At 51.4% G+C, this 27422-nt stretch overlaps 2 protein-coding genes across 5 annotated transcripts; both read left to right on the forward strand.

Annotated features, from left to right (window-relative positions):
• The first annotated feature begins 7103 nt into the window (after positions 1-7103).
• Positions 7104-17285, forward strand: Carns1 (carnosine synthase 1). Of its 3 annotated transcripts, XM_013119627.3 has the most exons (10): positions 7104-7198; positions 7560-7586; positions 9266-9539; positions 10261-10350; positions 10596-11083; positions 11327-11501; positions 11599-11684; positions 12347-12578; positions 12664-12944; positions 15520-17285. In XM_013119627.3, exons 2-10 carry the CDS (start codon positions 7584-7586, stop codon positions 16744-16746), a joined length of 2856 nt encoding a protein of 951 aa, XP_012975081.1. In that variant the 5' UTR covers positions 7104-7198; positions 7560-7583; the 3' UTR covers positions 16747-17285. The 3 variants fall into 3 exon arrangements, with proteins under 3 accessions (XP_012975081.1, XP_040606173.1, XP_040606172.1); XM_040750238.1 differs by lacking the exon at positions 7560-7586 and having other exon boundaries at positions 7109-7198; XM_040750239.1 differs by lacking the exons at positions 12347-12578; positions 12664-12944.
• Positions 17286-20202: 2917 nt separating this feature from the next.
• Positions 20203-27421, forward strand: Rps6kb2 (ribosomal protein S6 kinase B2). 2 transcript variants are annotated; one of them, XM_040750240.1, is made up of 15 exons: positions 20203-20757; positions 21018-21058; positions 21154-21274; positions 21531-21599; positions 23113-23260; positions 24730-24787; positions 24871-24971; positions 25091-25181; positions 25260-25350; positions 25465-25572; positions 26110-26172; positions 26283-26360; positions 26451-26558; positions 26648-26760; positions 27143-27421. In XM_040750240.1, exons 1-15 carry the CDS (start codon positions 20686-20688, stop codon positions 27192-27194), a joined length of 1314 nt encoding a protein of 437 aa, XP_040606174.1. In that variant the 5' UTR covers positions 20203-20685; the 3' UTR covers positions 27195-27421. The 2 variants fall into 2 exon arrangements, with proteins under 2 accessions (XP_040606174.1, XP_005064132.1); XM_005064075.4 differs by having other exon boundaries at positions 20441-20757; positions 26997-27421.
• The last annotated feature ends 1 nt before the right edge of the window (position 27422 follows it).

Genomic DNA, 27422 nt, shown 5'->3' on the forward strand with positions numbered 1-27422 from the left:
ACTCACTAATTGCCCCTGTGGGTGCCTAGAGTGCCTGAGACATGAGCCATTGTCAAGACAACAGGGCTGGTTCTGATGCTGGCTTCTTGTCTCCACGGAGTCCTAGTTGGTCTGGCTCCCTGGGTAGCTTCCCAGCCAGGCAGGAGTTGGGGAGAAGGGTTGGAGGCCACCTTTCCTTGGGAAACCAGCCTCTGACTGTGGGGGAGGCAACAGAGGTGAGACGGAGCAGACTGAAGGTGAACAGGGAGATGTTCCACTCAAGGAGAAAGGGGCAGTGCTGATTCAGAGGGAGACCAGTAACCCATCCCCACCCCAAACAAAGGAAGAGACAAATCTAATGAGGCAATGGGCTAAGACCTGGTAATCTTCCATAGCTCAGGAGTGTGTTGTTTTTGTTTTTTTAATGAGTTAATTCTCCTGTGTAAAGATTCAGAGTAGAATGCTGGGCAGTGGTGGCGCATGCCTTTCATCCCAGCACTCAGGATGCAGGCGGATCTCTGTGAGTTCAAGGACAGCCTGGTCTACAGAGTAAATTACAGAACAGGTTCCAAAGCTATAGAGACACCCTGTCTCAGAAAAAAAGATTCAAATTAGAGGTCAGTGTGTCCTCAGAAGTATGGTGACATTGCCCTGGCCATGACAAAGTCCCTGGTATCAGTTCCTTGTGAAACAGTGTTGGAGAAAGAGGTGTGCAAATGGGAAGCCACATACCAGCATATACACTTAGAGATAATAGGTGTGGGTCCCTGGGTAGGGATGGGAGCTTTCCATCAGCTGTGCTGGGACTTTGATGTGGTCCCCTGTTGGAATCTGGATCTGGAACGTTCTAGTGATGACAGATGATGCACATTTATAATCCCAGCACCTGGAAAAGTGGAGGTAAGAAGATCAGGAGTGAGTTCAAGGCCAGCTTGGGCTACCTAGGGAGACCCTGCTTCAACCCTCTTTCCCTATCCCCTTCTAAAAAAGAGCAAGAAAAGAAAAGTACCCCATATATGTTTTTGTGGTACCTGTCAGGACCAGACAAATCTGTCTCCCTCACATGGAGCCTGCTCCAGAGGAAATAGTTATAAAAGGCCAGACCCTTTTCTGTAGTTTCCCTAGGGAAACTGATGCTTGGAAGTAGAGTGAACTTGACTAAAATAAATCCTTACTATCGTGTCAGACCCAAGGTTAATCTCCACTCTTGGCATCCCATAAACCAGCATTCCCCCTCCCCCACCCTGGACATCCACTTTGGCCTACTCTCCAGGATGGCTCCTGTGTTAAACACCTAGAAGAGCTAGGCTTGGTGGTGCAGGCCTGTATTCCCAGCTACATGGGAGACTGAGGCTGGAGAGTCACAATTCAAGTCTTGCCTGGCCTCAAGTGAGTTCAAGGCTAGCCTGGGTAATTTAGGGAGACTGTATCTCAAAACAAGAAAGTAAATAGAGGACTGAAAACATAGCTTAGTGAAGGAGTGCTTGTCTAGCATGTGTGAGATCTTGGATTCCATACCCACTACAATAAAGAAAGGTACAAAGACATGGAACTTCTGGGACCTCCTCTTCCTTTTCCTCACTCACTAGGGTATCCACAACTTAACTATTATTTCATGTGGGGTTCATAAGGCCATTCCTCAGATTCCCTGTCAGTGTCTCTGCACAGTCCTGACAGTCTTACATGAGAAAAGGAGGCTAGGAAGCAGGCTGAGCTTGCAGTACAAGGCCACAATGGGAGGCAGAGGCAGCTAGGACTACCAGGATATAATCTCAGAGCCTCTAGTTAGTGCCCAAGCTGTGGCAGTCAAAAGGGGGAATCTTGCCAGGAGGTGGTAGCATGCACCTTAAATCTCAACTCTTGGAAAGCAGAGGCAGGTGGATCTCTGTGATGTCCAAGTCAGCCTGCTCTACAGAGCAAATTCCAGGATAACTAGGGCTACACAGAGAAACCCTGTCTCCAAAACAAACAACAAAAGTGGGGCTCTCGGGCAGACAACCATATGCCCCTTTCCCGCTACAGTTCAGCTCTTCTAGGAGACCATGGGGATGGGACCTTTGCAGACATGAGCTGAGACAGTCTCTATAGCAGTGGTTCACTGGACACAGACACCACAAGTAGATGCTTTCCAGCAGGACCCTCACTGGGGCAGAGTCACTGTCCTTCCTATGGGAAGCATTCTCTGGGCATCACTTGAGCAGGTCCCGTTGCCAGCCATCTCCATGGCAACCCTGAGAACTCAGAGAGGACAAATAGGTTCCTTCTTGTGCAAGTACAGTTCTTTTGTTGTGTGACAGCTTCTCAATATACAACCCTGCCTGACCTGGAGCTCACAATGTAGACCAGGTTGGCCTTAAACTTACAGAGATCTGAAGGTTTCTGCCTCTGTTGAGATCAAAGGCATGCATCACCATGTCCAGCTTTAATGTGAACCCTTGTCACACATTCTGATGAGCCTTCCTTCACAAAGCAGTTCCAACCTTTCCGACACTTCTGCACTAGATGGGAAAAAACATCCTATTCCAGGCAGCATGGACCCATGCAATCCCGTTGAGATATGTTGTGTGAGACAGTGGCAATGACTCTTCAACCAGGTGATTTTATGCAGGGAGCAACTGAGCAGCCATTTGCTATGAACCCAACAGCTCCTTTAAAAACTGCCTGGAAGCCAGGTGTGGTAGACACGCCTTTAATTAATCCCAGCACTCAGGAGGCAGAGGCAGGTGCGTTTCTGTGAGTTTGAGGCCAGTCTGGTCTACAGAGTGTGTTCCAGGACAGCCAGAACTACACAGGGAACCCATGTCTCAAACCTGAAAACAAACAAAACAAAACAAAAAACTATCTGGAAAGGGGTTGAGTCAGGAAGCACACCTAAGATGTTTAACCTGTGGAGACAAACTGGGATGACACCTAGAGGTGTCTGCCAACCTGTATTGTCACAAAAGGTATGTCCTGGGACAGGAGCAGGGCTCACAGGTGAATCCACACCCTAGGATGGGGGCTGGGGGAACTCTTGATCTCCATCTTGTACTTCACTCACTACAGGTCTCCTGCCCCCACAGATTCCCAGGTTCAGAGCTGAGATTTGAACCTCCTGTCAAGTTCTTGAATAGGATAGACTTTCAGGATCTTTCTGAGCCTCAGTTTTTCCCCACAGATAATGGGCAGATTACCACTCCCATTCCAGCTTCCCTCTCATAATGGCATCACAGCAGAATCACTTTTTCTTACTCTATCCTCACCCTACCCAGCTCAGCCTTGGGTGGCATTACCTCTTCCCTAGCAAAGACATTGAGACAACTCCTCCCCATGCCTGACCCACATCTCAGTGCCCTAAGCCCAGACTGAAGTTACACAACTTGAATTGGTCACCCTTTCATAACTCTTGAGACAGAGATTTCCCTGAAATAATATGGTTTATTGAACCGTCACAATGATACTGGTCAGAAAACTGGATCAGTTCTGGGACCACCAGCAGCAAGGTTGGGTAGCAGCTGGAAAGTACAAAGCCAGACCATTTTTATCATGAAAACTTGGGGAAAGAAAGCACAGCTGATTTACATTGACCATGGATGAAAAGGACTGGGCTACACAGATTGGGCAAAGCTTGGGGAGAGGGAGCTCTAATGCAAAGAGACACAGGCTCACATTTTTGATGTTGGTTGTGTGTGTGTGTGTGTGTATGTGCATGCATCATACATGTGTGTAGATGTCAGAGGACAACTTGCAGGGGTTGGTTCTATGGCTTCCAGGGATTGAACTCAGGTTATCAGGCTTGGCAGCAAGTGGGTTGTTCACTGAACCATCTTATTAGTCATTTTTGTTTGTTTATGTGTATGAGTATTTTGCCTGCATATATATATGTGTGTACCATCACTTGACTGATGTCCAAAGGGGTCAGAAGAGGGTGTTGAATGAATTGCAGACAGTTATGTGCTACTGTGCCGACGTTGAGACAATACTTGACTATTTTTCCTTTCTCTCTTTTTTAGACAGGATATTCATAGATAGCCTAAGCTGGGCTGAAATTTACTGTTGACAAAGTTGCCACAAACATGGTGATCTTCCTGCCTCAGCCTCCTGAGTACTAGAATTAAAGGTAAATGCCACCAAGCCCAGCTGGTTTTGTTTTATTGAAACAGGGCATTATTTGCTTGTGCTTTGAAACAAAATCTCATGTCGCCCAGACTGACCTCAAACTCAATATGTAGCCTAAAATAATCTTGAATTCCTGATCCTCCTACCTCCACCTCTGGAAATGCTTGGATTACAGGTGTGGGTCACCATGCCTCCTTCAAATCAGGGTTTTTCTATGTTGCCCAGGATAGCCTTCAACACACCATCTTCCAGCCTTAGCCTCCTGATTGCTGGGATTGCCACACCCAGCCATAGTGTCTTTGTCTTGTTTAGTTTTTGTCATTTGCTTGTTTTTTTCTTTTTTTTTTTTAAGATTTTTTTATTATGTATACAGCATTCTCCTTGCATATATGCCTGCAGGCCAGACAGGGTACCAGATCTCATTACAGATGGTTGTGAGCCACCATGTAGTTACTGGGAATTGAACTCAGGACCTCTGGAAGAGCAGTCAGTGCTCTTAACCTCTGAGCCATCTCTCCAGCCCCATTTGCTTGTTTTTTCAAGACATGATTTTTCAGTGTCTCACCATGTAGACCAGGCTGGCCTCAAACTGAGAGATCCACCTGTCTCTGCCTCCCAAGTGCTTGGATTAAAGGTGTGCACCATCGCTGCATAGCTGTCTTGTTTTGTTTGAGGTAATGGAGTTGAACACAGCCCTCATCTGCACCAAGCAAGCTCTGTTACTGAGTCACACCCCCAGTCTTCCTTCTGATTTTTCATTTTGAGACAAGGTCTTATAAAGTGACCCATGCTGGCCTGGAGCTTGATTTGTAGCCCAGTCAGGTATGAACTTGTCATCCTCCTGCTTCAAACTTTCAAGTATCTGGGAGGACAGGCCTGTGATATCAGGCCCAGCTTAGTATTACTTTGATTTTTTTGAATTAGTGTCCCACTAAGTAGTCAAGGTTAGCCTGGAATTTGCAGCAGTTTTCCTTACTGCCTAGTTCTGGGATTTACAAGCTTCATCATTATGCCCAGAAATATTGCTTTTTTTAAAAAAGTTTTTCCAGACAGGGCTTCTTTGTATAGCCCTGGCTGTCCTGGCTGTTTTTGAACTCACAGAGATTCGCCTGTCTCTGACTCCCAAGTGCTGGGATTAAAGGCAGGTGCCACCATTGCCAGGCTGTAATATTACTTCTTAACTGGTTGGATTATAAAAATAATGGCATATTCTCATGGTCTAACTCCTGGAGTATGGCCCCATCTTTCAACATATAGGAAGCTGCTAGATGTTTTGCTTCTGTTATTTCTCCTCCCCTCTATCATTTGTAAATAAATTTGAGACATTTTTACTTGGTCTGATGCCCAGATGGGCTTGCCAGGGGGTGGGGCAGGACCATGCTGTCCCTTGAGCAGCATGCACCCATTTGAGCAGAGGAAAGATCCCAGCTAGCTGGCTTCTTACCAGCGGTGTGACCTTGGACAGATCACACTGCCTTTCTGTGAGTCTCACTTCCCTGTGCATAGAGTTATAACAGCTTTCACAATATGAAGAATTGAGATACTGCATGCTCTCATACAGTGCCTATTACAACCATAAGCACTTGCAGGCCAGGCAGTGGTGGCACATGCCTGTAATCCCAGCACTTGGGAAGCAGAGGCAGGCAGATCTCTGTGAGTTCAAGGCCAGACTGCTCTACAGAGTGAGTTCCAGGACAGCCAGGGATACACAGAGAAAGCCTGTGTGAAAATGAAAAAGGTCAAGCACTTGATAAAACCACCAGCTCGCCTAGTGTCCAGAGACCCCACTCAGCCAGACCTGTAAAGAATGCACAGTAACCCCCACTTGAAAGTGAGAAACTGAGTCTCCAGAGGCTTGTGGAGTGGCTGCTCCTTATTGTAGAAGTGAAAGTGAAGATAATTAGGGACTCATGTGGCCCTGAAGCAGGGTATCTCATAGCAGTCTGGAAAGTCCAATAGGTAGATGTGGGGGTGTTAGGAACCCCTGGACAAATCACCTTCCCTTCTGAGTGGTAGAGACAGAGGTGGTCTCCACAGAATGCTATGAATGCACTTACTGGAAGCTACAAAAGCTGCTACCTCTGTCCCCAAGGAGTGCTGCTGGCTCCTTAATACTCTCCTTGCCAAAGATGCTCTTGAGAACAGTAGAGGTCCTGGGGGGGGGCAAGCAGGGGGAGGGAGGGCCAGAGTGTTTAGGGCAAGGTGGAGGCCATACAGGACTAGACCCTATAAGAGATCTGGCCCCATTCGAGGCAGAAGGAAAGTGAACTTCAGTATGAGAAGTGTAGATGTCCAGATCTTGCAGCCCAGGACTAAGGTTAGTGTGAAATACTAACACTTAGTGAGAAACACACTCAGCAGACTGCATGAACCCGAGGTATAATTGTGTGGTTTGAAGGGGGATTGTAGGTGCAACTGCAGGCACACCAATCCGGTATGCTGGCCTCTGAATGCTCAACACCTGGCTGTTGGCCCTGCCATGGCAAGTATATATTGCTGACTTCACTGTAGCGTTTTATTGGGCCATCCTCATACTACCTAACAGGCAGAGATCCTGACTCAAGGGACTCTGTGAGAGACTATGACCTGCAGCCAGGGGCTCCTGACTAGGACTGACAGCTGCCTAGCTAGGAGCACTAGGAGCTCTGCTCCAATTAAGGGTAGGCTTCAGCTGTACCGGACCCCAGGCAGGCATCTCCAGTAACAGGCTGGCCGGGATCAGCCCTCCCTACGCTGCCTCTTGTCACTGCCCATGGCTTTCTGTCTTCTCCCTGTGGATTCACTGTAGATCTGTCTATGTCTGGATAGCCCTTGCCTTGGATCGCATTGTATATCTGAGGGTACCTCTGTGTTCTGTTGTTTGTCTCTTTCAGTCGTCAGATCCCAACACCCTCCTGCCCACAAGTCCCTTGTCCTAAGCCTGAGGTGCAGAGGCAGAGCCACAAGGGAAAGGGGGTAGGCGGGGCTCTGGCATGAATCCGGGTTGCCCCGCCCCAGGCATGGCCAGGCTCACTATTTAAGGGCACACCACTTACAGCAGCGCCACCACCACTGCGGCGCTCCCTTGGTCTTTGCCTACCCGCTCGACCGCTCAGCTTGGTCCAGTTGCTGCTACCAGCAGGTACCCCGGTTCCTGCCCTACCCCAGGGGAGCCAGGGAGCAGGGATAAGTGGGAGTGAACGCAGGTTGGGGACCCTGAGAACCTGTAGAGCTGGACACTAACCTTATACACCGGCAGCCCCACCATCACCACTTCAGGGGTTGAGCCAACACCCCAGTATGACTGGAGTAATGGGCTGGGGGTGGGGGTGGGACTAGGAGATGCATGGCTCCAGGGGTCCATGGAACAGAAGTTTCTCTTGAGGGTGGGGGTGGGGCAGGGATAGGACAGAGGTTGTTTGGACTCTTTGAAGTCTTAAGGGCTGAAAAGTCAGCTAGGGACCCGGCTGCCCTGATTCCTGCTTTGTCTCTCTGTCCCTTAGTCTCTCAGCCTCTCCACCTCCAAGATGGTGAGTCTCTTGTGGTCCCTTCCCACAAAGGCCCAAGTCCCTGGATAGAGGGAGGACAAGGACTGACACCCACATCCTGCTTCTGACAGCTCCTGCCCCATAACCAGCTCCACCCTTGACCCCTTCCCAGTGTACCAGGCACTCACCTGCGCCACATTATCCCCAGCACTGGTGTGGGTTTGGGAACACTCGATGAGCCTACAGTCCATGACATTAGGGTACTTTTCTAGGAAAGGGCACAAAGAATTCAGCCCTGGTGTCCTGAGACACAAGCAAAGATCTGAGGTTCAGACCTCGCATGTCTGGACCATAGCTTACAGTTTCTGAACCAATATATGATTCCCCTCTAGGTCAGACATGTCACTTCAGAACCCATGGAGGGGAACAAGGAGGGTACCGGGCAGCCATCAAACCAGAGAGAGCTAGCAACCTGTCTAAGGTGGTTCAGCCTGTCTCCTGAAAGACAGGCCCAGTTGCCAGGCTTGTATAGGCCAAGGCACTGCAAGAAGGAATGTCCCCATTTCTATCATGCTGAGACCCCCAGCCTCAGAGAGGGTCAGGTGTGTCAGACTTCCTGCAAAGAAAACAATGCCAGGACGCCATACACCTAGAGAGATGTGTGGTGGGATTGCCAATTCAAGGTTAGCATGGGTCAAATAGCAAAAAAAAAAAAAAAAAAAAAAAAGCAAAACAGGGCTGAGGTTACAATTTGTTTGCAGAACTGCTTGCCTAGCCTGTAGTTAATCCCCTGTGGAGCAGATGCAGTGGAGCACATCTGAAATCTCTCCGCTTGGGAAATGGAGTGCCTTGAGTTCTCAGTCTCAGCCTGGTCTAAAGAGCAAAACCCTGTCTCAAAAACAGCAGAGGAAAAGAGAAAAAGAAGAAGAAGAAGAAGAAGAAGAAGAAGAAGAAGAAGAAGAAGAAGAAGAAGAAGAAGAAGAAGAAGAAGAAGGAATGAAAGGAGGGACAGGTTGAAAGGCAGTTGGTAGAGTAGTGCTGGCTCAGTCCACAGGAGGCTGAGTTCATCTCCAGCACCATGCAAACCTGTCATGGTGGCACATGCCTATAATCCCAGTACTCAGGAAGCAGAGACAGATGGATCAGAAGTTCAAGGCCATTCTCCACTACTTGAGGCCAGCGTGAACTACATGAAACCATGTCTCAAAAAACAAACAAACAAACAAATAAATAAATAGGATGGCAGCCATCCCGAGGTGATGCATAGAAAATAGATTCACCTAATAGGTGACAGCAAAGTCCGTGACAGTAAATGAGTCACTGAGGCAGAGATAACAGAGCTGGACGATGGTTGAGCTGTTTCAGTAGATATTTCAGTCAGTCACCATCTGTGGAGCAGTTACTGTGTGCTGGGCACTGTGTGGAGCTGGGACTGCAATGAGGAAAATAACAAAACCTGAGCTCCTAAACCCAGCTAAAAGGGATGGCCCTAGTGCGGGACAGGTGCCAGCAGTCCCCCAGGAAGGACTTCCCTTCCCATCCTCCTGCTCGGGACACCATCTAGCCACACTTCCCACTTGGTAAGCCTTCCTCCTCCTAACTCCTTCCTCTTCTGGTCCTTTGAACTTGAGCCAGGTGGGAAGACTGGGAGGTAGGTTTATACCCTTGAGTGCTCCCTTGCCAATCCTGCCCAAGATGTACCTTTTCTGCCCCCTGCTCAGCTCTGCCTGGATCCACCGAGTACCGACAGGGACTATCCCCTGGGCTCTAAGGACCTGGATGGAAAGGAAGGACCATGCAAAGGAGGCGCTGCCCTACCACCCACAGGCTGCTTCCCTGGACCCTGGCGTCAGGATGTTAGCCTGGACTGCAAGGGCTTTCCAGAAGAGGCTGAGGCTCGGGCCTGGACAGTATACTACTACAGTCTCCTTCAGAGCTGTCTGCAGCAAGCTGGCCTTCCCGAGACCCAGGACCGCAGCCAGGCACCTCGTACAGGTGCCTCAGGGATCCACAAAGGGGTTCTCCCAGATACAGGGAGGGCCCTTCAGTCCAGTTGCTTACCTCTGTCTGTTCAGGCTGGTTCTGACCCAGGCTCTGGTTTTGTCTAGTAAAACCAGGGGGCCTAAGGTAGGCAGGTATTGTCCCCAAGGACATTGGGTCAGGGCTCCCTACCATGTCCCACCCTACCCACTCTGCTCCTTGGAAATCCACAATATCATTTGCATATTCTGTGGAGCTGAAACTTCTAGAGCGATGTCTTAGGAGATGCTATGGAGGCAGCTGAGCAGTTGTGATCCCAAGATGTCTCCTTGTTTCATAGGTCAGGTGGGTCATGAATAATTTTGTGTGGGCCAAATGATCTGCAGCTAGAGTACATGAGAATCACAGGCTTGTTCCCATCACACAGATAGGAAAAACTGAGGCTTAGAGAAATAGTGGCCCTTCTCAGGTCACATGCAAAATCCAACCTCAAGTTAGACTCATCCTCCAGTGCCTTCTGGATCAGATGCAGATAAAACAGAGCCAGTTGAGGCAGGATGACAGACATCTCCCCCTTCATGTTCAGTTCCCTCTGTCCTCTGCTTTCTTCTCATTTGACCCCTAAGAAGGACCTGGGAGGCCTAAGAGTGAGGGTGGGAATGGGGAGGTCACAGGGAATGAGCAGAAAGACGGCAGGAGGACTCTTGGTGGACATGGCAATGTTCTCTTTCCCTAGGCTGCCCTGGGGCAGAGGTGACCTTGTGCGTTCTGGGCTCCCCCAGCACTTTTCTATCTCTGTTGCTGGAAGGTGGGGTCCAGAGCCCTGGTGAGTGTGTGCCCAAGTTCCCTATCCTCTCCTACAGAAAGGGCAGCCCTGCCCTAGCCCAGCCATATCCCAAAATACCCACCAACCTTGGCAATTGCCTGCATTCCCCAGGACCAGCTGCTCTAAGTAGGGGTGGGTTCTGGGAGTCATTGACCCCCCTGACGCAGAAGCCTGGCCTGGAGGTGGAGGGGGTTGGCAGCGCTTGAGCATTCCCTGGCCCGCCACCTTCTTCTCTTTGCCCACAGGAAACATGCTCCTTTGCCTGTCCCCTGCCTGGCTGATGAAGGTGGCAGCTTCAGGCCAAGAGGGTGAGGCGTCCCTGCAGGTCTCCAAGGCTGTGAGCTTCTATCCAGGGGGCCTGACATTCCTGGATGATTTTGTTCCCCCTCGGCATGCCACCTACTTCCTGGCAGGCCTGGGGCCAGGATCTGGCCATGGCAGGCAGGCCGCAGAGCTGGCTCGGAACCTCACTTGCCCCACGGGAGCCTCCGCAGAGCTGGCACGACTGCTGGAGGACCGGCTGCTGATGAGGTGGTGCCTGTCCCAACAGCGTGATGTGGCTGTGCCAGCTACCCTGGCTTTCACTTATAGGCCTCCAGGGCTGCTTCGGGGAGGGGAGGCCAGCCCTGGACTACGGCTGGTGGAGCTGAGTGGGAAGGAGGGCCAGGAAACACTGGTGAAAGAGGAAGTAGAGGCCTTTGTGCACTCCGAGGCCTTGGGTGATGCATCACAGGTAACAACAGGCCCCTCTCTGCGCTGAGGTCGTTGTGGGTATCCAAAGGAGGGAACCCATGTTGTAATTACTACGTCCTGCTGGGAACGGTCCCAACGCTTAGCTCTGCCACGGTCCCATTTCTCCATAGCAGTGCTCTGTGCCCTCCCTACCTCCTACTTACTGGCATCTGTGGCATGAGCATCCTACACTTCAGGCATAAGAGATGGTGCTAAGGAGGGTTCTTTCCCTTTTCTGCTGTAGGTAGCTGTAAGGCTCAGTGGCTGGCGCTGGCGGGGACAGCAAGCATTGCGTCTGCACCTGCGGCTGGAACCATCCGCAGTGGTGAACACAGTGCTAACATTGCTGGAGAAGCTGGAGGAGGAGGAGAGTGTCCTTGTGGAAGCCATGTGTCCACCTGCCCGGCTGCCCTTACCAGGTTCTAACCTGTGCTACCTAACCTGTGCTAGTCAAGAACTGGGAGCAAAGATTGGCCTCCTAGACTTCTGGGCTTCAACTTCTCCATGTTCCCCCAGGCAGTCCTGCACCTGGCCCTGAGTTGGCTGTGCGTGTCTGTGCAGTGGTGTGTCGGATTCAGGGTGACAGGCCCCTACTGAGCAAGGTGAGAATGGCTCAGGACATGGCCCCGTCCACCCAGCTCTGCCCACCCACAGGGTCTGACCTTTGGGGAGGGGGGGATTCTGGTTATTTCTGAGGGGACTCCTGTGTGGACACTTCCTCCTCTTCAACGCTTGTGTAGCCTTCTATATCAAGAGCCTGGGTCCTTGTGCCCCCCCCCCCCCCCCCTTCAGGACCTAGGGACCTGCTTCCTTTTCCAGCATGATCCTCCTCACAGAAGAAACTAATTTAGGGTCAGTCCCAGAGGAAGGGCTCCAGGCTGGGGAACCCAGGAAGGCTTGGGGGACCTCCTGGGGACTCAGCAGAACTCCAGGGTAGCTGATGAGTGTCTTCAAGAGACAGCCTAAGGCTAGGAAAAACCAGGGTTGGCTATAGCAGGTAGGAGCAAGCATGCTTGGAATCTTTGAGCCGGGCTTGGAAGCCGGCATAACCCCGAGGGATCTGGGGAACACACGGTGCGTGAAGCCAAGAGTGATTTGTACAGTTTAAGTCTTGTTGGAAGAAGGGGGTTCTTGACGTGCAGGGAAGGTGGGGCCTGTTTCTTGGTGCAGGAAAGATGCTCAGGCGTCGAAGGGGTACTTAGAAAGGTGAGCCTTGTCAGGGCTCCTCCTGGACCAGCCCCTTTCTGAGCTGCACTGTGCTCAGGTGGTGTGTGGCGTTGGCCGTGGGGACCGGCTCTTACGGCACCACAACACCCTGCCGAGGACACTGGGGGTGGCGCTGGCCCAGTGCGGCCTGGAAGAGGCGGCGCAAGTGGCGCTACTGGAGCAGCGCATCAAAGAAGCAGCGGAAGCCGCGCTGACCGCAGTGCTGGCCCTGGAGGCCGGATTGAGTGTTGAGCAGCGTGGTGGGCGCCAAGTGCACGTCGACTTCCTCGGTGAGCACTGGAGGCGCGGCTCGGTCTGGGCGGCGTGGGGACCGGGTTGGAGGATGCTCAGCCCGCGCATCCTCGCCCGGCCCAGGCGTGGACTTGGTTCTCACAGTGACCGGCCGCACGCTGACCCCCGCGGTCCTTAAGCTGAACAGTGGCCTGTGCCTGGAGGCGTGCGGCGCGCTCGAGGGGATGTGGGCCGCGCCGCGCCTGGGACGCTCTGTTGAGGAGGCGGCGGCAGCACCGCTGGTAGAGACCATGCTGCGGCGCTCGGGGCGCCACCTCATGGAGGGAAAGCAGTTGCTGGTGATCGGCGCGGGCGGTGTCAGCAAGAAGTTCGTGTGGGAGGCGGCGCGAGACTACGGACTGAAGGTGGGCGGGGCACGGCCCCAAGCCACGGTGTGATTGGTGGAGATGGGGGCGGGTCTGAATGGGAGGGGCTAGTCCTTCAGGCTGAGGCTGTCACTCCGGGGGCCGGGCCTCGTCGCGGGGGCGAGGCCGGCTGCTGTGACAGGCCCCTCTGAGAGGGCAAAGGAGGAAAAGAGGAGGTGGGACAGATGGGCTGGAGGCAGGCTGTACTCCAGGTCAGCAGCGGAGCTCAGGTCCCTGTTTTCTTTAATTTTGAGAAAGGGTCTCACTGTATAGCTAGCCCTTGTTGACTGGAATTGGCTATGTAAATCTCTCAGAGATCCTCCTGCCTCTTCCACCCTATTTTGCTGGGATTAAAGCATGCACCAAACTCAGCTTTTTTTTTTTTTTTGCTTGTTTGTTTTATTTTTGTTTTTCCTTGCTGTTTTAGGGATAGAGTTTAGGGTCTTACATATTCTATGCAAGCAAGCACTATATCACTGAGCTAGAGCCCCAGTTTTCATTTTATGTGTGTGCATATGCCTGCATGTATATCTGCACCAAGTGATGCTGGGTGCCCACAGAGGCCAGAAAAGGGCATCGATCCCTTAGAACTGGAGTTACAGGCAGTTATTAGCTGCCATGTGGGTGCTGAGTATCAAATCTGGTCCTATGGGAGAGCAGTCAGTGCTCTTCACTACTGAACCATCGTTCCAGCCCTGATTCATTTTACTTTTTAAAATTTATGTTGTATGAGTCGGGCAGTGGTGGCGCATGCCTTTAATCCCAGCTCTTGGGAGGCAGAGGCAGGCAGATCTCTGTGAGTTCAAGGCCGGGCTGGACCGATAGCCTCCAAAACAATACAGAGAAACCCTGTCTCGTAAAAACAAAAAAAAATTTATGTTGTATGCGTGTGGGGATGATGTATGTATATGCACAAGTGTGTGCAGGTGTCAGCGGAGTCCAGAAAAAGGTGTCGTCGATCCAGAACCACCTGATATGGATGCTAGACACTGAACTCTGGTCCTCTGCAAGAGTAGCAAGTGCTCTAAATGGCTGAGCCATCTCTCCAGCCCTCAATATTTTGGGATCTTTGGGACAGGTTCTCACATAACTCTTGATGGCCTCCAACTCCTTATATAGCCGAAGCTGGCTTTGAATTGATCCTCCTACTTCCACCTCCAGATTCTAGAATTTCAGACATGTTATTTTATTTTTATATGTTTGTTTGTTTCAGTGGTTATTTATTTATTTCAGGCAGGGTCTTACTCTGTGGCTCAGACTGGCCTGAAACTAAATAGGAAACTCAGGCTGACCTTTAACTTTCTGAGGTTCTCCTGCCTGTGTCTTCCAAGTGCTGGGGGTCTCTCTCTCTCTCTCTCTCTCTCTCTCTCTCTCTCTCTCTCTCTCTCTCGGTTTTTCAGACAGGGTTTCTCTGTGTAGCTTTGGAGGCTGTCCTGGAACTAGCGCTTGTAGACCAGGCTGGTCTTGAACTCACAGAGATCCACCTGCCTCTGCCTCCCAAGTGCTGGGATTAAATATGTGCGCCACCACCGCCCAGCCAGGGGATTACTCTCTTGAGCTGACCCTCCATAAACTTTTTGGTTTTTTTGAGACAGGGTTTTACCATGTAGCCTAGACTTGGCTCTTGCAACACAATCCTCCTACTTCATCCTCCTAAATGCCGAAATTACAAACATGTACTGCCAAACATTGTAGTTCCTAGGTCTGGAATGCTGGGTAAGAAGTCTAGGTCTGCCTTGGGAAAAGTTCTTTGGAGCTGAATTCCTGCAACTTGGCACATAGGGTCCTTCGGTGGGCGGAAGAGAAGTTCATAATCTCAAGTCAACTGTTGGAAGGAGGCGGGGACTCACATTGTGGGTCTGGAGCTAGCCAGGCGACAGACATTCTCACTCCTATTGAAACAGATAGGAAAGCTTAGTCTCTCAGGCTGGCCCTAATCCACCACATTGGCCTCCTCGCCTTTTTCCCCCACCATGCATGGTCCTTGAGGAATTCCCAGCAGCTTTGGTATCACAGTTCCTACCTGATAGTGTGTATGCCAGTTTAAGTACTGAAAGACTCCTGGTGCCAAGTTACCTTCCAGACAGCCACTCCCTCCCCCTAATCAAGTAGCTACTTCTGCCCTGAGTACCAGCTGCCTTGTGTTTGTGTTTCCCCCAGCAAGCCGCGAGCTTTGGGGAGACAGGGCTTCTCAGGAGTCAAGCACATCACATTACAGTTAGAACATGTGGAAGGAATGATAACCGAGCCACCTGTCTCTAGCCCAAACCCCGATGGCAGGTCTCCAAACCCTGCAGGAAAGCTGTGAGCATGTCCTAGTGAGCCCTCTGGTGTTTCCTCCTTGCACCCGGCCCCTCACCCTCAGCCTGCCCTTTCCTCCTGAAGCGTTTCCTTCTGACTTCCCTCCCCTCCAGGCTGAAGGAGGTGTCTCACCTCTTCACTTCCCATTTATTCAACAAGTCATCAGTAAACATAGATTGAGCGCCTGGTCTTTATGATCCAGTCTCCCCCGTGGGACACCATTCTGTCTCTTCCATGACAACACCTGCTGACAGGGTTGCATATGTTGCTGCAGCTGCACCTGGTGGAGTCAGACCCCAACCACTTTGCATCCCAGCTGGTGCAGACCTTCATCCACTTCGACGTGACTGAGCACCGGAGGGATGAGGAGAACGCACAGCTGCTGGCTGAGCTGGTACGGACGCGCAACCTGAAGCTAGACGGTTGCTTCTCCTTCTGGGATGACTGCTTGGTGCTCACTTCTCTGCTCTGCCGTGAGCTGGGTCTGCCCTGCAGCCCCCCAGCTGCCACGTGCCTTGCAAAGCAGAAGAGCCGTACCCAACGACACCTGTTGCGATGCCAGGGCCCACCCTGGCCTGCAACTTCCCTCCATGCTGTGGCCTGCTGCCCACTGGAGAGCGAGGCTGATGTGGAGAGAGCCATCCACCAGGTACCCCTGCCAGGTGTGATGAAACTGGAATTTGGGTCAGGCGCAGTGGGTGTGCAGCTGGTGAAGGATGGGCCACAGTGCCACGAGCACTTTTCCCGGATCCTCCATGACTTGCAGGGTGAAGCTGATCACCCAGGCATTGGACTGGGCTGGGGAAATGCCATGCTGCTGATGGAATTTATTGAGGGCACAGAACATGATGTGGACCTGGTAGTGTTTGGTGGACGGTTGCTGGCTGCTTTTGTCTCTGATAATGGCCCTACTAGGCTGCCTGGCTTCACAGAGACTGCAGCCTGCATGCCCACTGGGCTAGCACCAGAGCAGGAGGCCCAGATGGTGCAGGCGGCTTTTCGCTGCTGCCTGGGCTGCGGGCTGCTAGATGGAGTTTTCAATGTGGAGCTCAAGATGACGGGGGCTGGGCCAAAGCTCATCGAGATCAACCCTCGGATGGGAGGGTTCTACCTTCGGGACTGGATCCAGGAGCTCTATGGTGTGGATTTGCTGCTGGCTTCTACCATGGTGGCCTGTGGCCTGCAGCCCGCCGTGCCTGCCCATCCTCGTGCCCGTGGCTACCTGGTGGGCATCATGTGCCTGGTGTCCCAGCACATAGAGCTGCTGAGTTCCCCTGGCAGTCGAGAGACCATGCAAGCCCTCCATGACAAGGGTTTATTGCGACTCAACCTGCTGGAGGAGGCCCTGATACCTGGCCAGTATGAGGAGCCTTACTGCAATGTGGCCTGTGCTGGGCCCAGCCCTGCTGAGGCCCGTCTCCGCCTGCTGGGCATCTGTCAGGGCTTGGGCATTGACAGGCCCAGCTACCCAGTTGTCCATTTTCTCTCTCATTTCAAATAGCAGGGGTGATGTGTGAGGGGGAGGGCCTGTAATACTTTGTTTCCCTGCCCCCCCTTTTTTTTTTCGAGACAGGGTTTCTCTGTGGCTTTGGAGGCTGTCCTGGAACTCGCTCTTGTAGACCAGACTGACCTCGAACTCAGAGATCTGCCTGCCTCTGCCTCCCGAGTGCTGGGATTAAAGGCGTGCACCACCAACGCCCGGCTCCCTGCCCCTCTTTCTATCACTTTGCCCAAAACCTTGAACTAGACACTCCTCTGTCTCAGGTCTATTCCAGAGCAGTAGAACTATTTTGACATAGTCTTCCACACTCAAGGACCATAAAATAAGAATCTGAAAGTTTCTGGGTCCTTTTGCTGTCCCAAAGCCTCCATCTAGTCCCAGGTATCCCCAGGACTCTAGTGTTTTGGAATATTATTGTAACTAGGCAAAGATGTGTTACATTTGTTTATGCTGCAGAATATTACTTTTTTTTTTTTGGTTTTTCGAGACAGAGTTTCTCTGTATTGTTTTGGAGGCTGTCCTGGAACTCACGCTGTAGACCAGGCTGACCTCGAACTCATAGAGATCCACCTGCCTCTGCCTCCCGAGTGCTGGGATTAAAGGCGTGCGCCACCAACACCCGGCCAGAATATTACTTTTAACTATGTGAAGGTGTGTTATATTTGTCTCTTGCCTATGTTAATGATGTAAAGATATAAAATGTGTTACATTTGTTTGTGTTGCATTTGTTTAATAATGTAAAGATGCATGTGTTGCATATGTTTCACCTTGCCTGCCTAAGGCAACTGATTGGCCTAATAAAAATTTAAATAGGCAATAGCTAGGCGAGAGAGGGATAGGCAGGGCTGGTGGGCAGAGAGAATAATAAGTAGGAGGAGAGATCTAGGCTACAGAGAAGAGGGAGGAGAGAATGAAGGAGAAAGAGAGAGGGACAGACCTGGGCCAGAAACCAGGCAGCCACCAGTTGGACAAGAAAAGCAGTGCAAGATAGGAAAGGAAGAAAGAGAAATAAAGAAAGAGAGAGAGAGAAAGGTAAAAAGCCCAAGGCAAAAATGTAGATGAAGAGAATCAGGTTAAGTTATAAGAGCTAGCAATAAACAAGCCTAATCCATGGCAGAGCACTCATAGCTAATAAGAAGTCTCTGTGTCATGATTTAGGAACTGGTTGGTGGCCTGAAAGAAGAAGCCAGGGACATTTTAGCCTTTAAAGAACCATCAACCAGCAGCCTCTTCCCCACACTACCATGCCCGACCCAGATGAGAGCAGGTCCAAATCCAGGCTCTCCCTGCACCTCTTCAGGTCTGTCTCTTCATGTCACCTATAGGAAGAGGGAACTACATGGACCCCTGGCCTTGGACAAAGCCCATGAAAACTGAGGTTAGTGCTCCTGTCTTTATGCAAAGGCCAGGATAGTTGTAAAGCCTGCTGAAAATACCTAGCAGTGCTTCACTGTGTCCATTGGCCTGAGCAGTGAAAGCAGAGGTCTTTGATGAGCAGTGGGAATAATCATCTTCCTTCACACCTCCAGGCAGACACTAGTGTCCCCAGGTCGCAGATAAGGAAGTAGACTCAGAAGAAAAATGGCCACCTCCAAGGTCCTATATCAGTGGATGCAGACAGGATGCAAAGGCCAGTCTTTTCTGCTCACTGTTTTACATGCTCACTCAGCTTCCAGGTCGTCTTTACCCTCAGTCACTAGCAGCACTCAGACCTCAACACCTCTCCCCAATGTCCTAGTCACATGTTCTCTACTAGCTTCATTGCTTCGGCCTCTGGCATACATAACTCGCCTGGCCCCAGGACTTCTGTCTACACCCTCTTCTTCATTCTGGGAAGCTACTCTGAAAATGCCTGCCTTTGCCCAGCACAGGAGCTGTGGACAGCTCCCCAGTCATGCCTGCCCAAATAAAGGCATGTAAACTAGTTAAGTTTTCTGGGATAGATTTGTTTGGGTAATGCCCCGCCCAGGTTCAATAGTTGTACATCTGGGAAATGGGAGGGAGAGGTGGGGAAAAAATGCCCTATTGGCTGGGCCCCTGGACTGACCTTTGGCAGAGGCCTACCTTATACCTACATCTAGGCCTAAATTCAACAACCTCTTTTGCTTGAACTACAACCCTGTGTCACATCCAGACAGTAAAGCCTCTGTTGGCTGGACACTCCTGAGTTCTGTTCATCTGAGTTAACACCCTGTACCACAATGGACCTCCCCTGTGCCATGGGAAGGCCCATCCAGACTCCAATCCAAAACCACAGGCTTGGCCTGAAATAGAACCCAAGTAGTCAAGCTTGTGTGGCAAGTGATTTTTTTTTTTTTAATGTATACAGTGTTCTACCTGCATATATTCCTGCAGGCCAGAAGAGGGCACCAGATCTCCTTACAGATGGTTATGAGCCACCATGTGGTTGCTGGGAATCGATCTCAGGACCTCTAGAAGAGCAACGAGTGCTCTTAACCTCTGAGCCATCTCTCCAGTCCCGGCAAGTGATTTTTATGTCCCCCAACCCCAACCATCTAGACAGCTCTCCTATCTTTTCGTTTTGTTTTTGGTTTTTCGAGACAGGGTTTCTCTGTGTCTTTGGAAGCTGTCCTGGAACTCACAGAGATCCACCTGCCTCTGCCTCCTAAGTGCTGGGATTAAAGGCGTGCACCACCACCGCCCGGCTCTCCTATCTTTTCAACCATGTAGTCGTCTGCAGTGTCTGTGTCCACCCTCACCACCCCCCATCCCCAAGACAAGTTTTCTCTGTGTAATAGGTCTGGCTGTCCTGGAACTCACTCTGTAGACCAGGTTGGCTTTGAACTCACTGAGATCCACCTGCCTCTGCCTCCTCAGTGCTGGTATTACAAGTGTGTGCTGCCACCACCACCTGGCTTGTTTTGGTTTTTTGAGTCAGGGTTTCACTGTGTAGCCCTGGCTGTCCTGGGACTCACTCTGTAGACCAGGCTGGCTTCAAACTCAGTGCTGGGATTAAAGACCAGCACTGTCGGCCTTTCAAACACATTCTATTAAAGTACCTATTCTGAACCAAGCAGCAGGAATACTTTGTTTGTTTTTTTCGAGACAGGGTTTCTCTGTATTGTTTTGGAAGCTGTCGGTCCAGCCTGGCCTGGAACTCACAGAGATCCGCCTGCCTCTGCCTCCTGAGTGCTGGGATTAAAGGCGTGTGCCACCACCGCCCGGCACAGCAGGAATACTTAACACGCTTAAGTTCGTACAAGTCCATATTTAGGGCTGGGCACGCCTTTAATCCCAGCACTCAGGAGGCAGAGGCAGGCGGATCTCTGTGAGTTCGAGACCAGCCTGGTCTACAGAGCTAGTTCCAGGACAGTCTCCAAAGCCACAGAGAAACCCTGTTTTGAAAAACCAAAAAAAAAAAAAAAAAAAAAAAAAGTCCATATTTAGATGTGCTGAATCCTTCAGAATAGGAGCCTAGTAACAAAGCCCAGGCAGTCACCCAGCAAATGTCAGACCTGTAGGGTATGTGAGCTTCAGGGAGATTATGGGGAGTGTCTCTAATACAATCTACTGGTTTCCTAACACGACTTGCCGGAAGTAAGAAGAGCTGAGGCTTTGCCATTTAAACTCAAACCTCCAAGCACCTGTGATTCTGCCCATTCAATCTCGAACTCTGCCCAGAGCCAAACTGGGAGGCTCTGCGTTGCTCGTGCCGGGTGCGGACCCGGGAGAGCCGAATTAGTAAAGCTTATTCAGAAGGCTGCAAAATGGGTGGTCCAGATCTGTAGAACTACAACTCCCGAGAGGCTTTGCAACAGCCTCCATCTTTCCTCACCGCCAGGCAGTGGGCGAAGCTAATTTTGCGTCAGCAGTACTTTTGCGGTTGCTGTCGCAGAGAGATAACGCAAGTCCCAAGCCGGGACTGTCAGTCAGAGCTCCGCCTGGTCCGGGCCAGGGGCCCGCGGGGCCGGCGGAGCCATGGCGGCCGTGTTTGATCTAGACTTGGAAACCGAGGAAGGCAGCGAGGGCGAGTCGGAATTCGGCCCTACGGTGAGTGTTTCCCGCCGGGCGCGATTGGACCCGGGAGCCCACCCGGGTAACTAAAGTCACGGCACTCCCTACTCTTGAGTGTGCTCTGACTCCTGCAAACCCCTGTCATTCCCAGATCCAGCCCCTGATCTTCCCCAACCTTTCTCCATCCCTGCTGTCTCCTATCCTTGGTCCTATCTCCTGGACCAAACAGTTCAGTATGGGTTGGGAGCAGATATTCTGGCACCTCCCGTGGTTCTTAACCTCTCGGTTTCTCACAGGAGGTGTGTCCCCTTGGCGAGTTGAGGGCTGCTGGCCTGGAGTAAGTGACGGTCTTTCTGGGGGATGCGGGCACGGAGCAGGGGATGGTGCTTGGTACACTAGAGCTTTGCCCTCATTAACTTACTGTGTTTTTAGGACGGTGGGACACTATGAGGAGGTGGAGCTGACAGAGAGCAGCGTGAACCTGGGCCCTGAGCGCATCGGGCCCCACTGCTTTAAGCTTCTGAGTGTGCTGGGCAAGGGGGCCTATGGCAAGGTACTAGCAACCGTTCCCCTCATGGTGACCTCAGCTCTAGCCAGAGGCAGCATACCACCCCTCACACCCAGCGTGGAGCCTCTGATGGAATTCAGACCTGGAAACCCGAAGGGAGGGGAGGGCAGATCCTCTCAATCTGATAGAGATCATTACTGTCCCGCCCTGAGCTGAGTTTAGGTCTTTTGGGACTAGAACTTTAGGGTGGGGCTCCTTGGAATAGGATGAATGAGATAATCCTGTCTCCCCTACCATACAGGTGTTCCAGGTGAGAAAAGTGCAGGGCAGCAACCTGGGCAAAATATATGCAATGAAAGTCTTGAGAAAGGTGAGTCATTTGCTCAGCCAGCAAATACTGAGTAGCTGCCATCTTCTGGGACCTGTGCCAGGCTTTGGAAAGAGGGCTGTCAGCATGATGGAGACAGTTCCAACCTTGGCACTTGCTGGCTTAGTATCTATTGTCATATATACCGTTTTGCAGTAATTTTTTTTTTTGGTATTTTGAGATAGGGTTTCTCTATATCTTTGAAGCCTGTCCTGGAAATCACTCTGTAGACCAGCCTGGCCTTGAACTCACAGACATCCACCTGCCTCTGCTTCCTGAGTGCTGGGATTAAAGGCTTGGACCACCACCGCCCAGTTTACAGTAATTCTTAAATGGGAGCAACTTGCCTGCTAGGGCACATTGGCAAGTTTCTATTGTCAGGATTAGTGAGGGGGGTGCTGTTGACACTCAGTGAACAGACTGCAGAGGTGCAGATAAACAGAAACCCACAACAAAGGATTGCCTGGCCCAGTGTGTCAGTAGTGTCAAATGTAGCTGAATTTGGTAGTCTCAGAACTTGAAGGGGTGAAGCAGGAGGACAGCCTGGGCTACATAATGATACCTTTTCTCGAACAACAAAGTGTCAAGGTTGAGAAACTGGAAAACTGAGAGGATAAACCAGTTCCTGGAAAGGTTTACTGCTCACAGCAGCAGAGTTACAGAGAGATTCAAGTGGCAAAAGACACCGGGCGGTGGTGGCACACGCCTTTAACCCCAGCACTCGGGAGGCAGAGGCAGGCGGATCTCTGTGAGTTCGAGGCCAGGCTGGACCGACAGCCTCCAAAACAATACAGAGAAACCCTGTCTCGTAAAACCAAAAAAAAAAAAAAAAGTACAAGTGGCAAAAGACCGCAGGGCGGTCATGGCTAAGAAGCAAGAAAAAGGCAGGTGTGGTGTGTAGGGGGCAGTGCTTATTTATTTTTTAAGATTTATTATGTACACAGTGTTCTGCCTGCATGTATTCCTGCAGGTCAGAAGAGGGCACCAGACCTCATTACAGATGGTTGTAGCCACCATGTGGTTGCTGGGAATCAAACTCAGGACCTCTGGAAGAGCACCCAGTGCTCTTTACCTCGGAGCCATCCCTCCAGCCCGGGGGACAGTATTTAACTGTGACTGACTAATGATCTTTCACAAATTCTAATCATCTTATTGTGTGTGGGAGGCGAGCATAACATGGCCTATTCTATCCTTTTTTTTTTTCTTCTTTTTCGGAGACAGGATTTCTTGAGACTGGCCTCCTAACTCACAGAGATCCGTCTGCCTCTGCCTCCCAAGCTCTGGGATTAAGGGTGTGCGCCTCCAACACCTGGCATACTTTCTTGTTTTATGATCAAGTTGTGTTTCAATATATTTTGAAACAAGAGTCATGACTTCCCTTGTACTTACTAGAACACTAGCTCCTCTTTTGCATGGTTTCATATTGAGGGTTGGGCATTCTACAAAACAATAGAACAACAACGAAAAGGGAAGCACTCTGGGTCCATTACTTTCTAACCCACCCCTCCATCTCTAGGCCAAGATTGTACGCAATGCCAAGGACACAGCACATACCCAGGCTGAGCGGAACATTCTAGAATCTGTGAAGCATCCCTTCATTGTGGAATTGGCCTATGCTTTCCAGACAGGTGGCAAACTCTACCTCATCCTGGAGTGCCTCAGTGGTAGGTGTCTGGGCTAGGCTGAGTAGTGGATGGCAGGGGGCCAGCATGGGGAACACTGGGGATTTAGGGAATCCTGAGAGATATGGTTGTGGAGGATGGCTAGGAGGCTCACATACCATGCCCGGCCATGTTTCCATCTGTCTGTCCCTTCATTTGTTCATTCAGCAAACATCCATCCAGTGCCTAGTGTTTGTGGGGTATGTGGGAATGGTGGGAGTTTGTATAGATATCCAGAGGGAATTTCATCCAGTTTTGCTACCTTTCCCCTGTGTGCCAGACAATCAGTCAGGCCCCACCTAGCTGCATCATTCTTCATCTTGGAAGTCTCATGGATAGTTACTGTTTCTATAAAGTCCTTTTTTGTTGTTGTTGTTGTTGTTGTTTGAGACAAAGTCTGCTTATATGTAGCCCTGGCCTGCCTGGAACTCGCTATGTATACCATGCTGGCCCTGAACTCAGGAAGTCCACCTTGAATTCAGATCCTCAAACTCAGGAGATATGTCCTTCTCTGTGTGCTGAGTGCTGGGGTTAAAGGCATGTGCCACTACACCTACTTGTTTTGTCTTTTTGAGACAGGGTGTGTTCATACATAGCATTGGCTGGCCTGGAATTTACCACATAGAACTCAGAGATACTCCCTGTCCTTGCCTGGGATTAAAGGTGTGTGCCAGCATTCCTGGCAGGTCTGTTTCTAAACTAGTTTTGAGGGTCTAGCTCACCTGGGTTCTTTTTTTTTTTTTCAAGACAGGGTTTCTCTGTATTGTTTTGGAGGCTGTCCTGGAACTCGCTCTGTAGACCAGGCTGGCCTCGAACTCAGAGATCTGCCTGCCTCTGTCTCCCGAGTGCTGGGATTAAAGGCGTGCACCACCAATGCCCGGCTCACCTGGGTTCTTGTATATCCTCCACTAATTGAAAAGGTCATCTTCCTAGAGCATTCGTCTCTGACTACCCAAACAAAGCCTTGGTCACACCGTTGCTTACCAAGGGTGACTGAGGCCTGCTCTTTCTATTTGCTTCCCATACCAGCTGAACCCTACAAGCTTCCACCTGCATCCTCTTCCCTACACCAGTACCCTAAAAGCCACACCTTCACTGCCCTTTTCCATCATTGTGTTGAGATTGGCTTCTTATGCCCTCCACCATGAGGCTCTGTGGTGAAGTTGTCAGAGCTGTTCCTTTCACCTGGCATCCTAGAGCAGTGTGCACATGTCTGTCTCCCCACTAGACTGAGCATCCTGAGGGCATGGCTGGGTCTCCTCAACTCTGCCCCAGCTTCACCCAGCACAGGGCCAGGCACCGAGTGACTAGGCGACGGTAGATGTTTGCTGATTGAATTGAGTTCCCACGGCAGCTCTGGGAGGCAGGTAGGGTGGGATCTACAAGTCCCATTTTTCTCTAGAAAAAAATGACACTCAGACAGCAATGGGACTGGGCCTGAGTTCACAGCTGTTACTGTGCTTGTGTCACAGGTGGCGAGCTCTTCACACATCTTGAGCGCGAAGGCATCTTCTTGGAAGACACAGCCTGGTGGGTCTCTGGGGGTGCTCGTCCTTGCTTGCCTTCACCCCTGCCTTTTCCCTGCCTTTCTTTACCTTGTCCTGTCTCTGCAGTTTCTACCTGGCTGAGATCACACTGGCCCTGGGCCATCTCCATTCCCAAGGCATCATCTACCGGGATCTCAAGCCTGAGAACGTCATGCTCAACAGCCAGGGTGAGTATATTGCACGCATGCATATGCACACATCCCCTGTCTTGGGTCTGCAGGGCAGGGCTGGGGAACCCACAAGTAGGCCTGGGTCATATTTCGTCCCTTTTAACCGTCTTCCTCAGGCCACATCAAACTGACAGACTTTGGACTCTGCAAAGAGTCCATCCATGAGGGTGCTGTCACCCATACCTTCTGTGGTACCATTGAGTACATGTAAGTAACACCTGGCTGGCCCAGGGTCTGAGAATAACTGGAGAGGCCTCGCCCTTACTGACAGTTCATCTCCTCCAGGGCCCCAGAGATTTTAGTGCGCAGTGGCTACAACCGGGCAGTGGACTGGTGGAGCCTGGGGGTTCTGATGTACGACATGCTCACTGGATCGGCAAGTCTAGCTCCTTGGGAGGAGGATGGGTGTTGGGGAGATCCTCCCTTCCAGACTGGGGCAGGACTGGGTGGGAAGACCCCCTAGGCTGCTCTCACCTTCTGCCTCCTCCAGCCGCCCTTCACCGCAGAAAACCGAAAGAAAATTATGGATAAAATCATGAGAGGGAAGCTGGTGCTGCCCCGCTACCTCACCCCGGATGCCCAGGACCTTGCCAAAAAGGTGGGGCTCCCCCCAGTCCAGGGACAGGTTTCCATCTCTTCCCCTAAGTCCTATCAGCAATTCTGTATATATGCTTGACTGTCTCTAAGCTCTGGGGAAGACCTGGCCCCATCCTGTGCAGTTTGCCTTTGGGAATGATAGGAACACTGGCTTTGGGGTTCAAGTCCCTGAGTTCAGGCCTGAGCTCTGAAAACCTGACCACTGCCCCTGAGCAGTCCTGGATCTGTGTCTTCATCAGTGGGGTGTTCTTATGAACTCACCCTGTTCCATCAGAAAGGCCATCACTAGCCTGTTAAGGGAATGGGAGTGCCACATAGATCTGTGAGCAGAAGCCATCTCCTCAGAGCCAAGGCTTCATGAAGAGCACACTCAACCCAACTGAGCTCTGAAAGTACTGAGGGGTTCAGTGGGCAGAACCTATACCACAGGTTCCAGAGCCTGTACTATACCTTGTTCCTGACTGCCTTCTCCCCATCCTGGAGGCTGGGCACGCGCCATTAGTTGCTCCCTACCCTCACCTCTTCTCTGCTTCTGCAGTTTCTGAAGCGGAATCCCACTCAACGAATTGGGGGTGGCCCAGGAGATGCTGCTGAGGTGCAGGTGAGTCTGGGATTATCATAAGGGGTTGGGGCCAGAGGGTGAAGTGGACTACAGCAGGGAATCAGGCAAGGTGAATCACCGACATGTTCCTGGGTGCCCTCCACCCTCAGAGGCACCCCTTCTTCCGGCACATCAATTGGGATGACCTCTTGGCCTGCCGTGTGGACCCTCCCATCAGGCCAAGCCTGGTGAGTATCTAGAGGTCCTTTTGGCCCCATGGCAGATGGAAGCCCTGCACGTTGGACCCTCTTAAATCCCCCACATGGATCTTCCCACAGCAATCAGAAGAGGACGTGAGCCAGTTTGATACACACTTCACACAGCAGACGCCAGTAGATAGTCCAGACGACACAGACCTCAGTGAGAGTGCCAACCAAGCCTTCCTGGTGAGGGCCTGGGGTTTATGGGGACCAAAGCAGGGATTCTAACCAGGGACTGGAAATGCCAAGCATCCCGTCCTGGCCTTTCCCCACAGGGCTTCACATATGTGGCACCTTCTGTCCTGGACAGCAGTAAGGAGGGCTTCTCCTTCCAGCCCAAGCTGCGTTCCCCCAGGCGCCTTAACAGCAGTCCCCGCACCCCCATCAGGTACTCAGGAGCAGGGCAGGCATGTGGCTGGGGTGGGGCTCTGGAGCACAGACCAGTACTTTTGGGCTACTTTGGCCAAGCTCCTCTTTAGGGCTAGCCTCAAGCTTCTGCCTACTGTGGGACCCCAGTCCCTGTAAATCTGTCACAGGGGCTTCTAAAGTGGCAGTTTGTGGACCTATGCCAGTATTCCTGGCTAAGCTTAGGAAGCTCTGACTCTGCCTTGGTCTCTCCTGCAGCCCCCTCAAGTTCTCTCCTTTTGAGGGGTTCCGGCCCATCCCTGGCCCACCAGAGCCCATGGAGCCATCTCTACCTCCACTCCTGCCACCACCATCGTCACCACCACCCACAAGCACTGCCCCTCTTCCCATCCGTCCCCCCTCAGGGACCAAGAAATCCAAGAAGAGCCGAGGGCGCCCAGGACGCTAAGAGAATAGAGGAAGAGGCTCAGCACTGAGGCCTGCGCCCTGGCAGCTGTGAGAACCTGGCTGCCTCCAACCTGGGTATATTTGGGAGATGAGAGTGTCTTGGGGGGAGTGGTTGGGCCCAAAAATCATGTACATGGAGGGCTGCAGCTTGCAGCCAGTGAGGACGGTTACCAATGCCCATTCTATCAGAAGGAACCTCACTAGTGCCCTTATAGAATTAAAGGACTGAATCATGAC

Source organism: Mesocricetus auratus, unplaced genomic scaffold (genome assembly GCF_017639785.1).
Source record: "Mesocricetus auratus isolate SY011 unplaced genomic scaffold, BCM_Maur_2.0 Super-Scaffold_4256, whole genome shotgun sequence".
NCBI classification, from domain to species: Eukaryota; Metazoa; Chordata; class Mammalia; order Rodentia; family Cricetidae; genus Mesocricetus; species Mesocricetus auratus.

Bases quoted from the DNA above. Each gene is read 5' to 3' on its own strand.
- Rps6kb2 (XM_005064075.4), top strand. From the start codon at position 20,686: ATGGCGGCCGTGTTTGATCTAGACTTGGAAACCGAGGAAGGCAGCGAG. The intron at 20,758-21,017 runs GTGAGTGTTTCC...GGTTTCTCACAG, and splicing joins AGTCGGAATTCGGCCCTACG to GAGGTGTGTCCCCTTGGCGA. The intron at 24,972-25,090 runs GTGAGTATATTG...CGTCTTCCTCAG, and splicing joins CGTCATGCTCAACAGCCAGG to GCCACATCAAACTGACAGAC.
- Carns1 (XM_013119627.3), top strand. The intron at 9,540-10,260 runs GTGCCTCAGGGA...CTCTTTCCCTAG, and splicing joins CAGCCAGGCACCTCGTACAG to GCTGCCCTGGGGCAGAGGTG. The intron at 11,685-12,346 runs GTGAGAATGGCT...CACTGTGCTCAG, and splicing joins ACAGGCCCCTACTGAGCAAG to GTGGTGTGTGGCGTTGGCCG.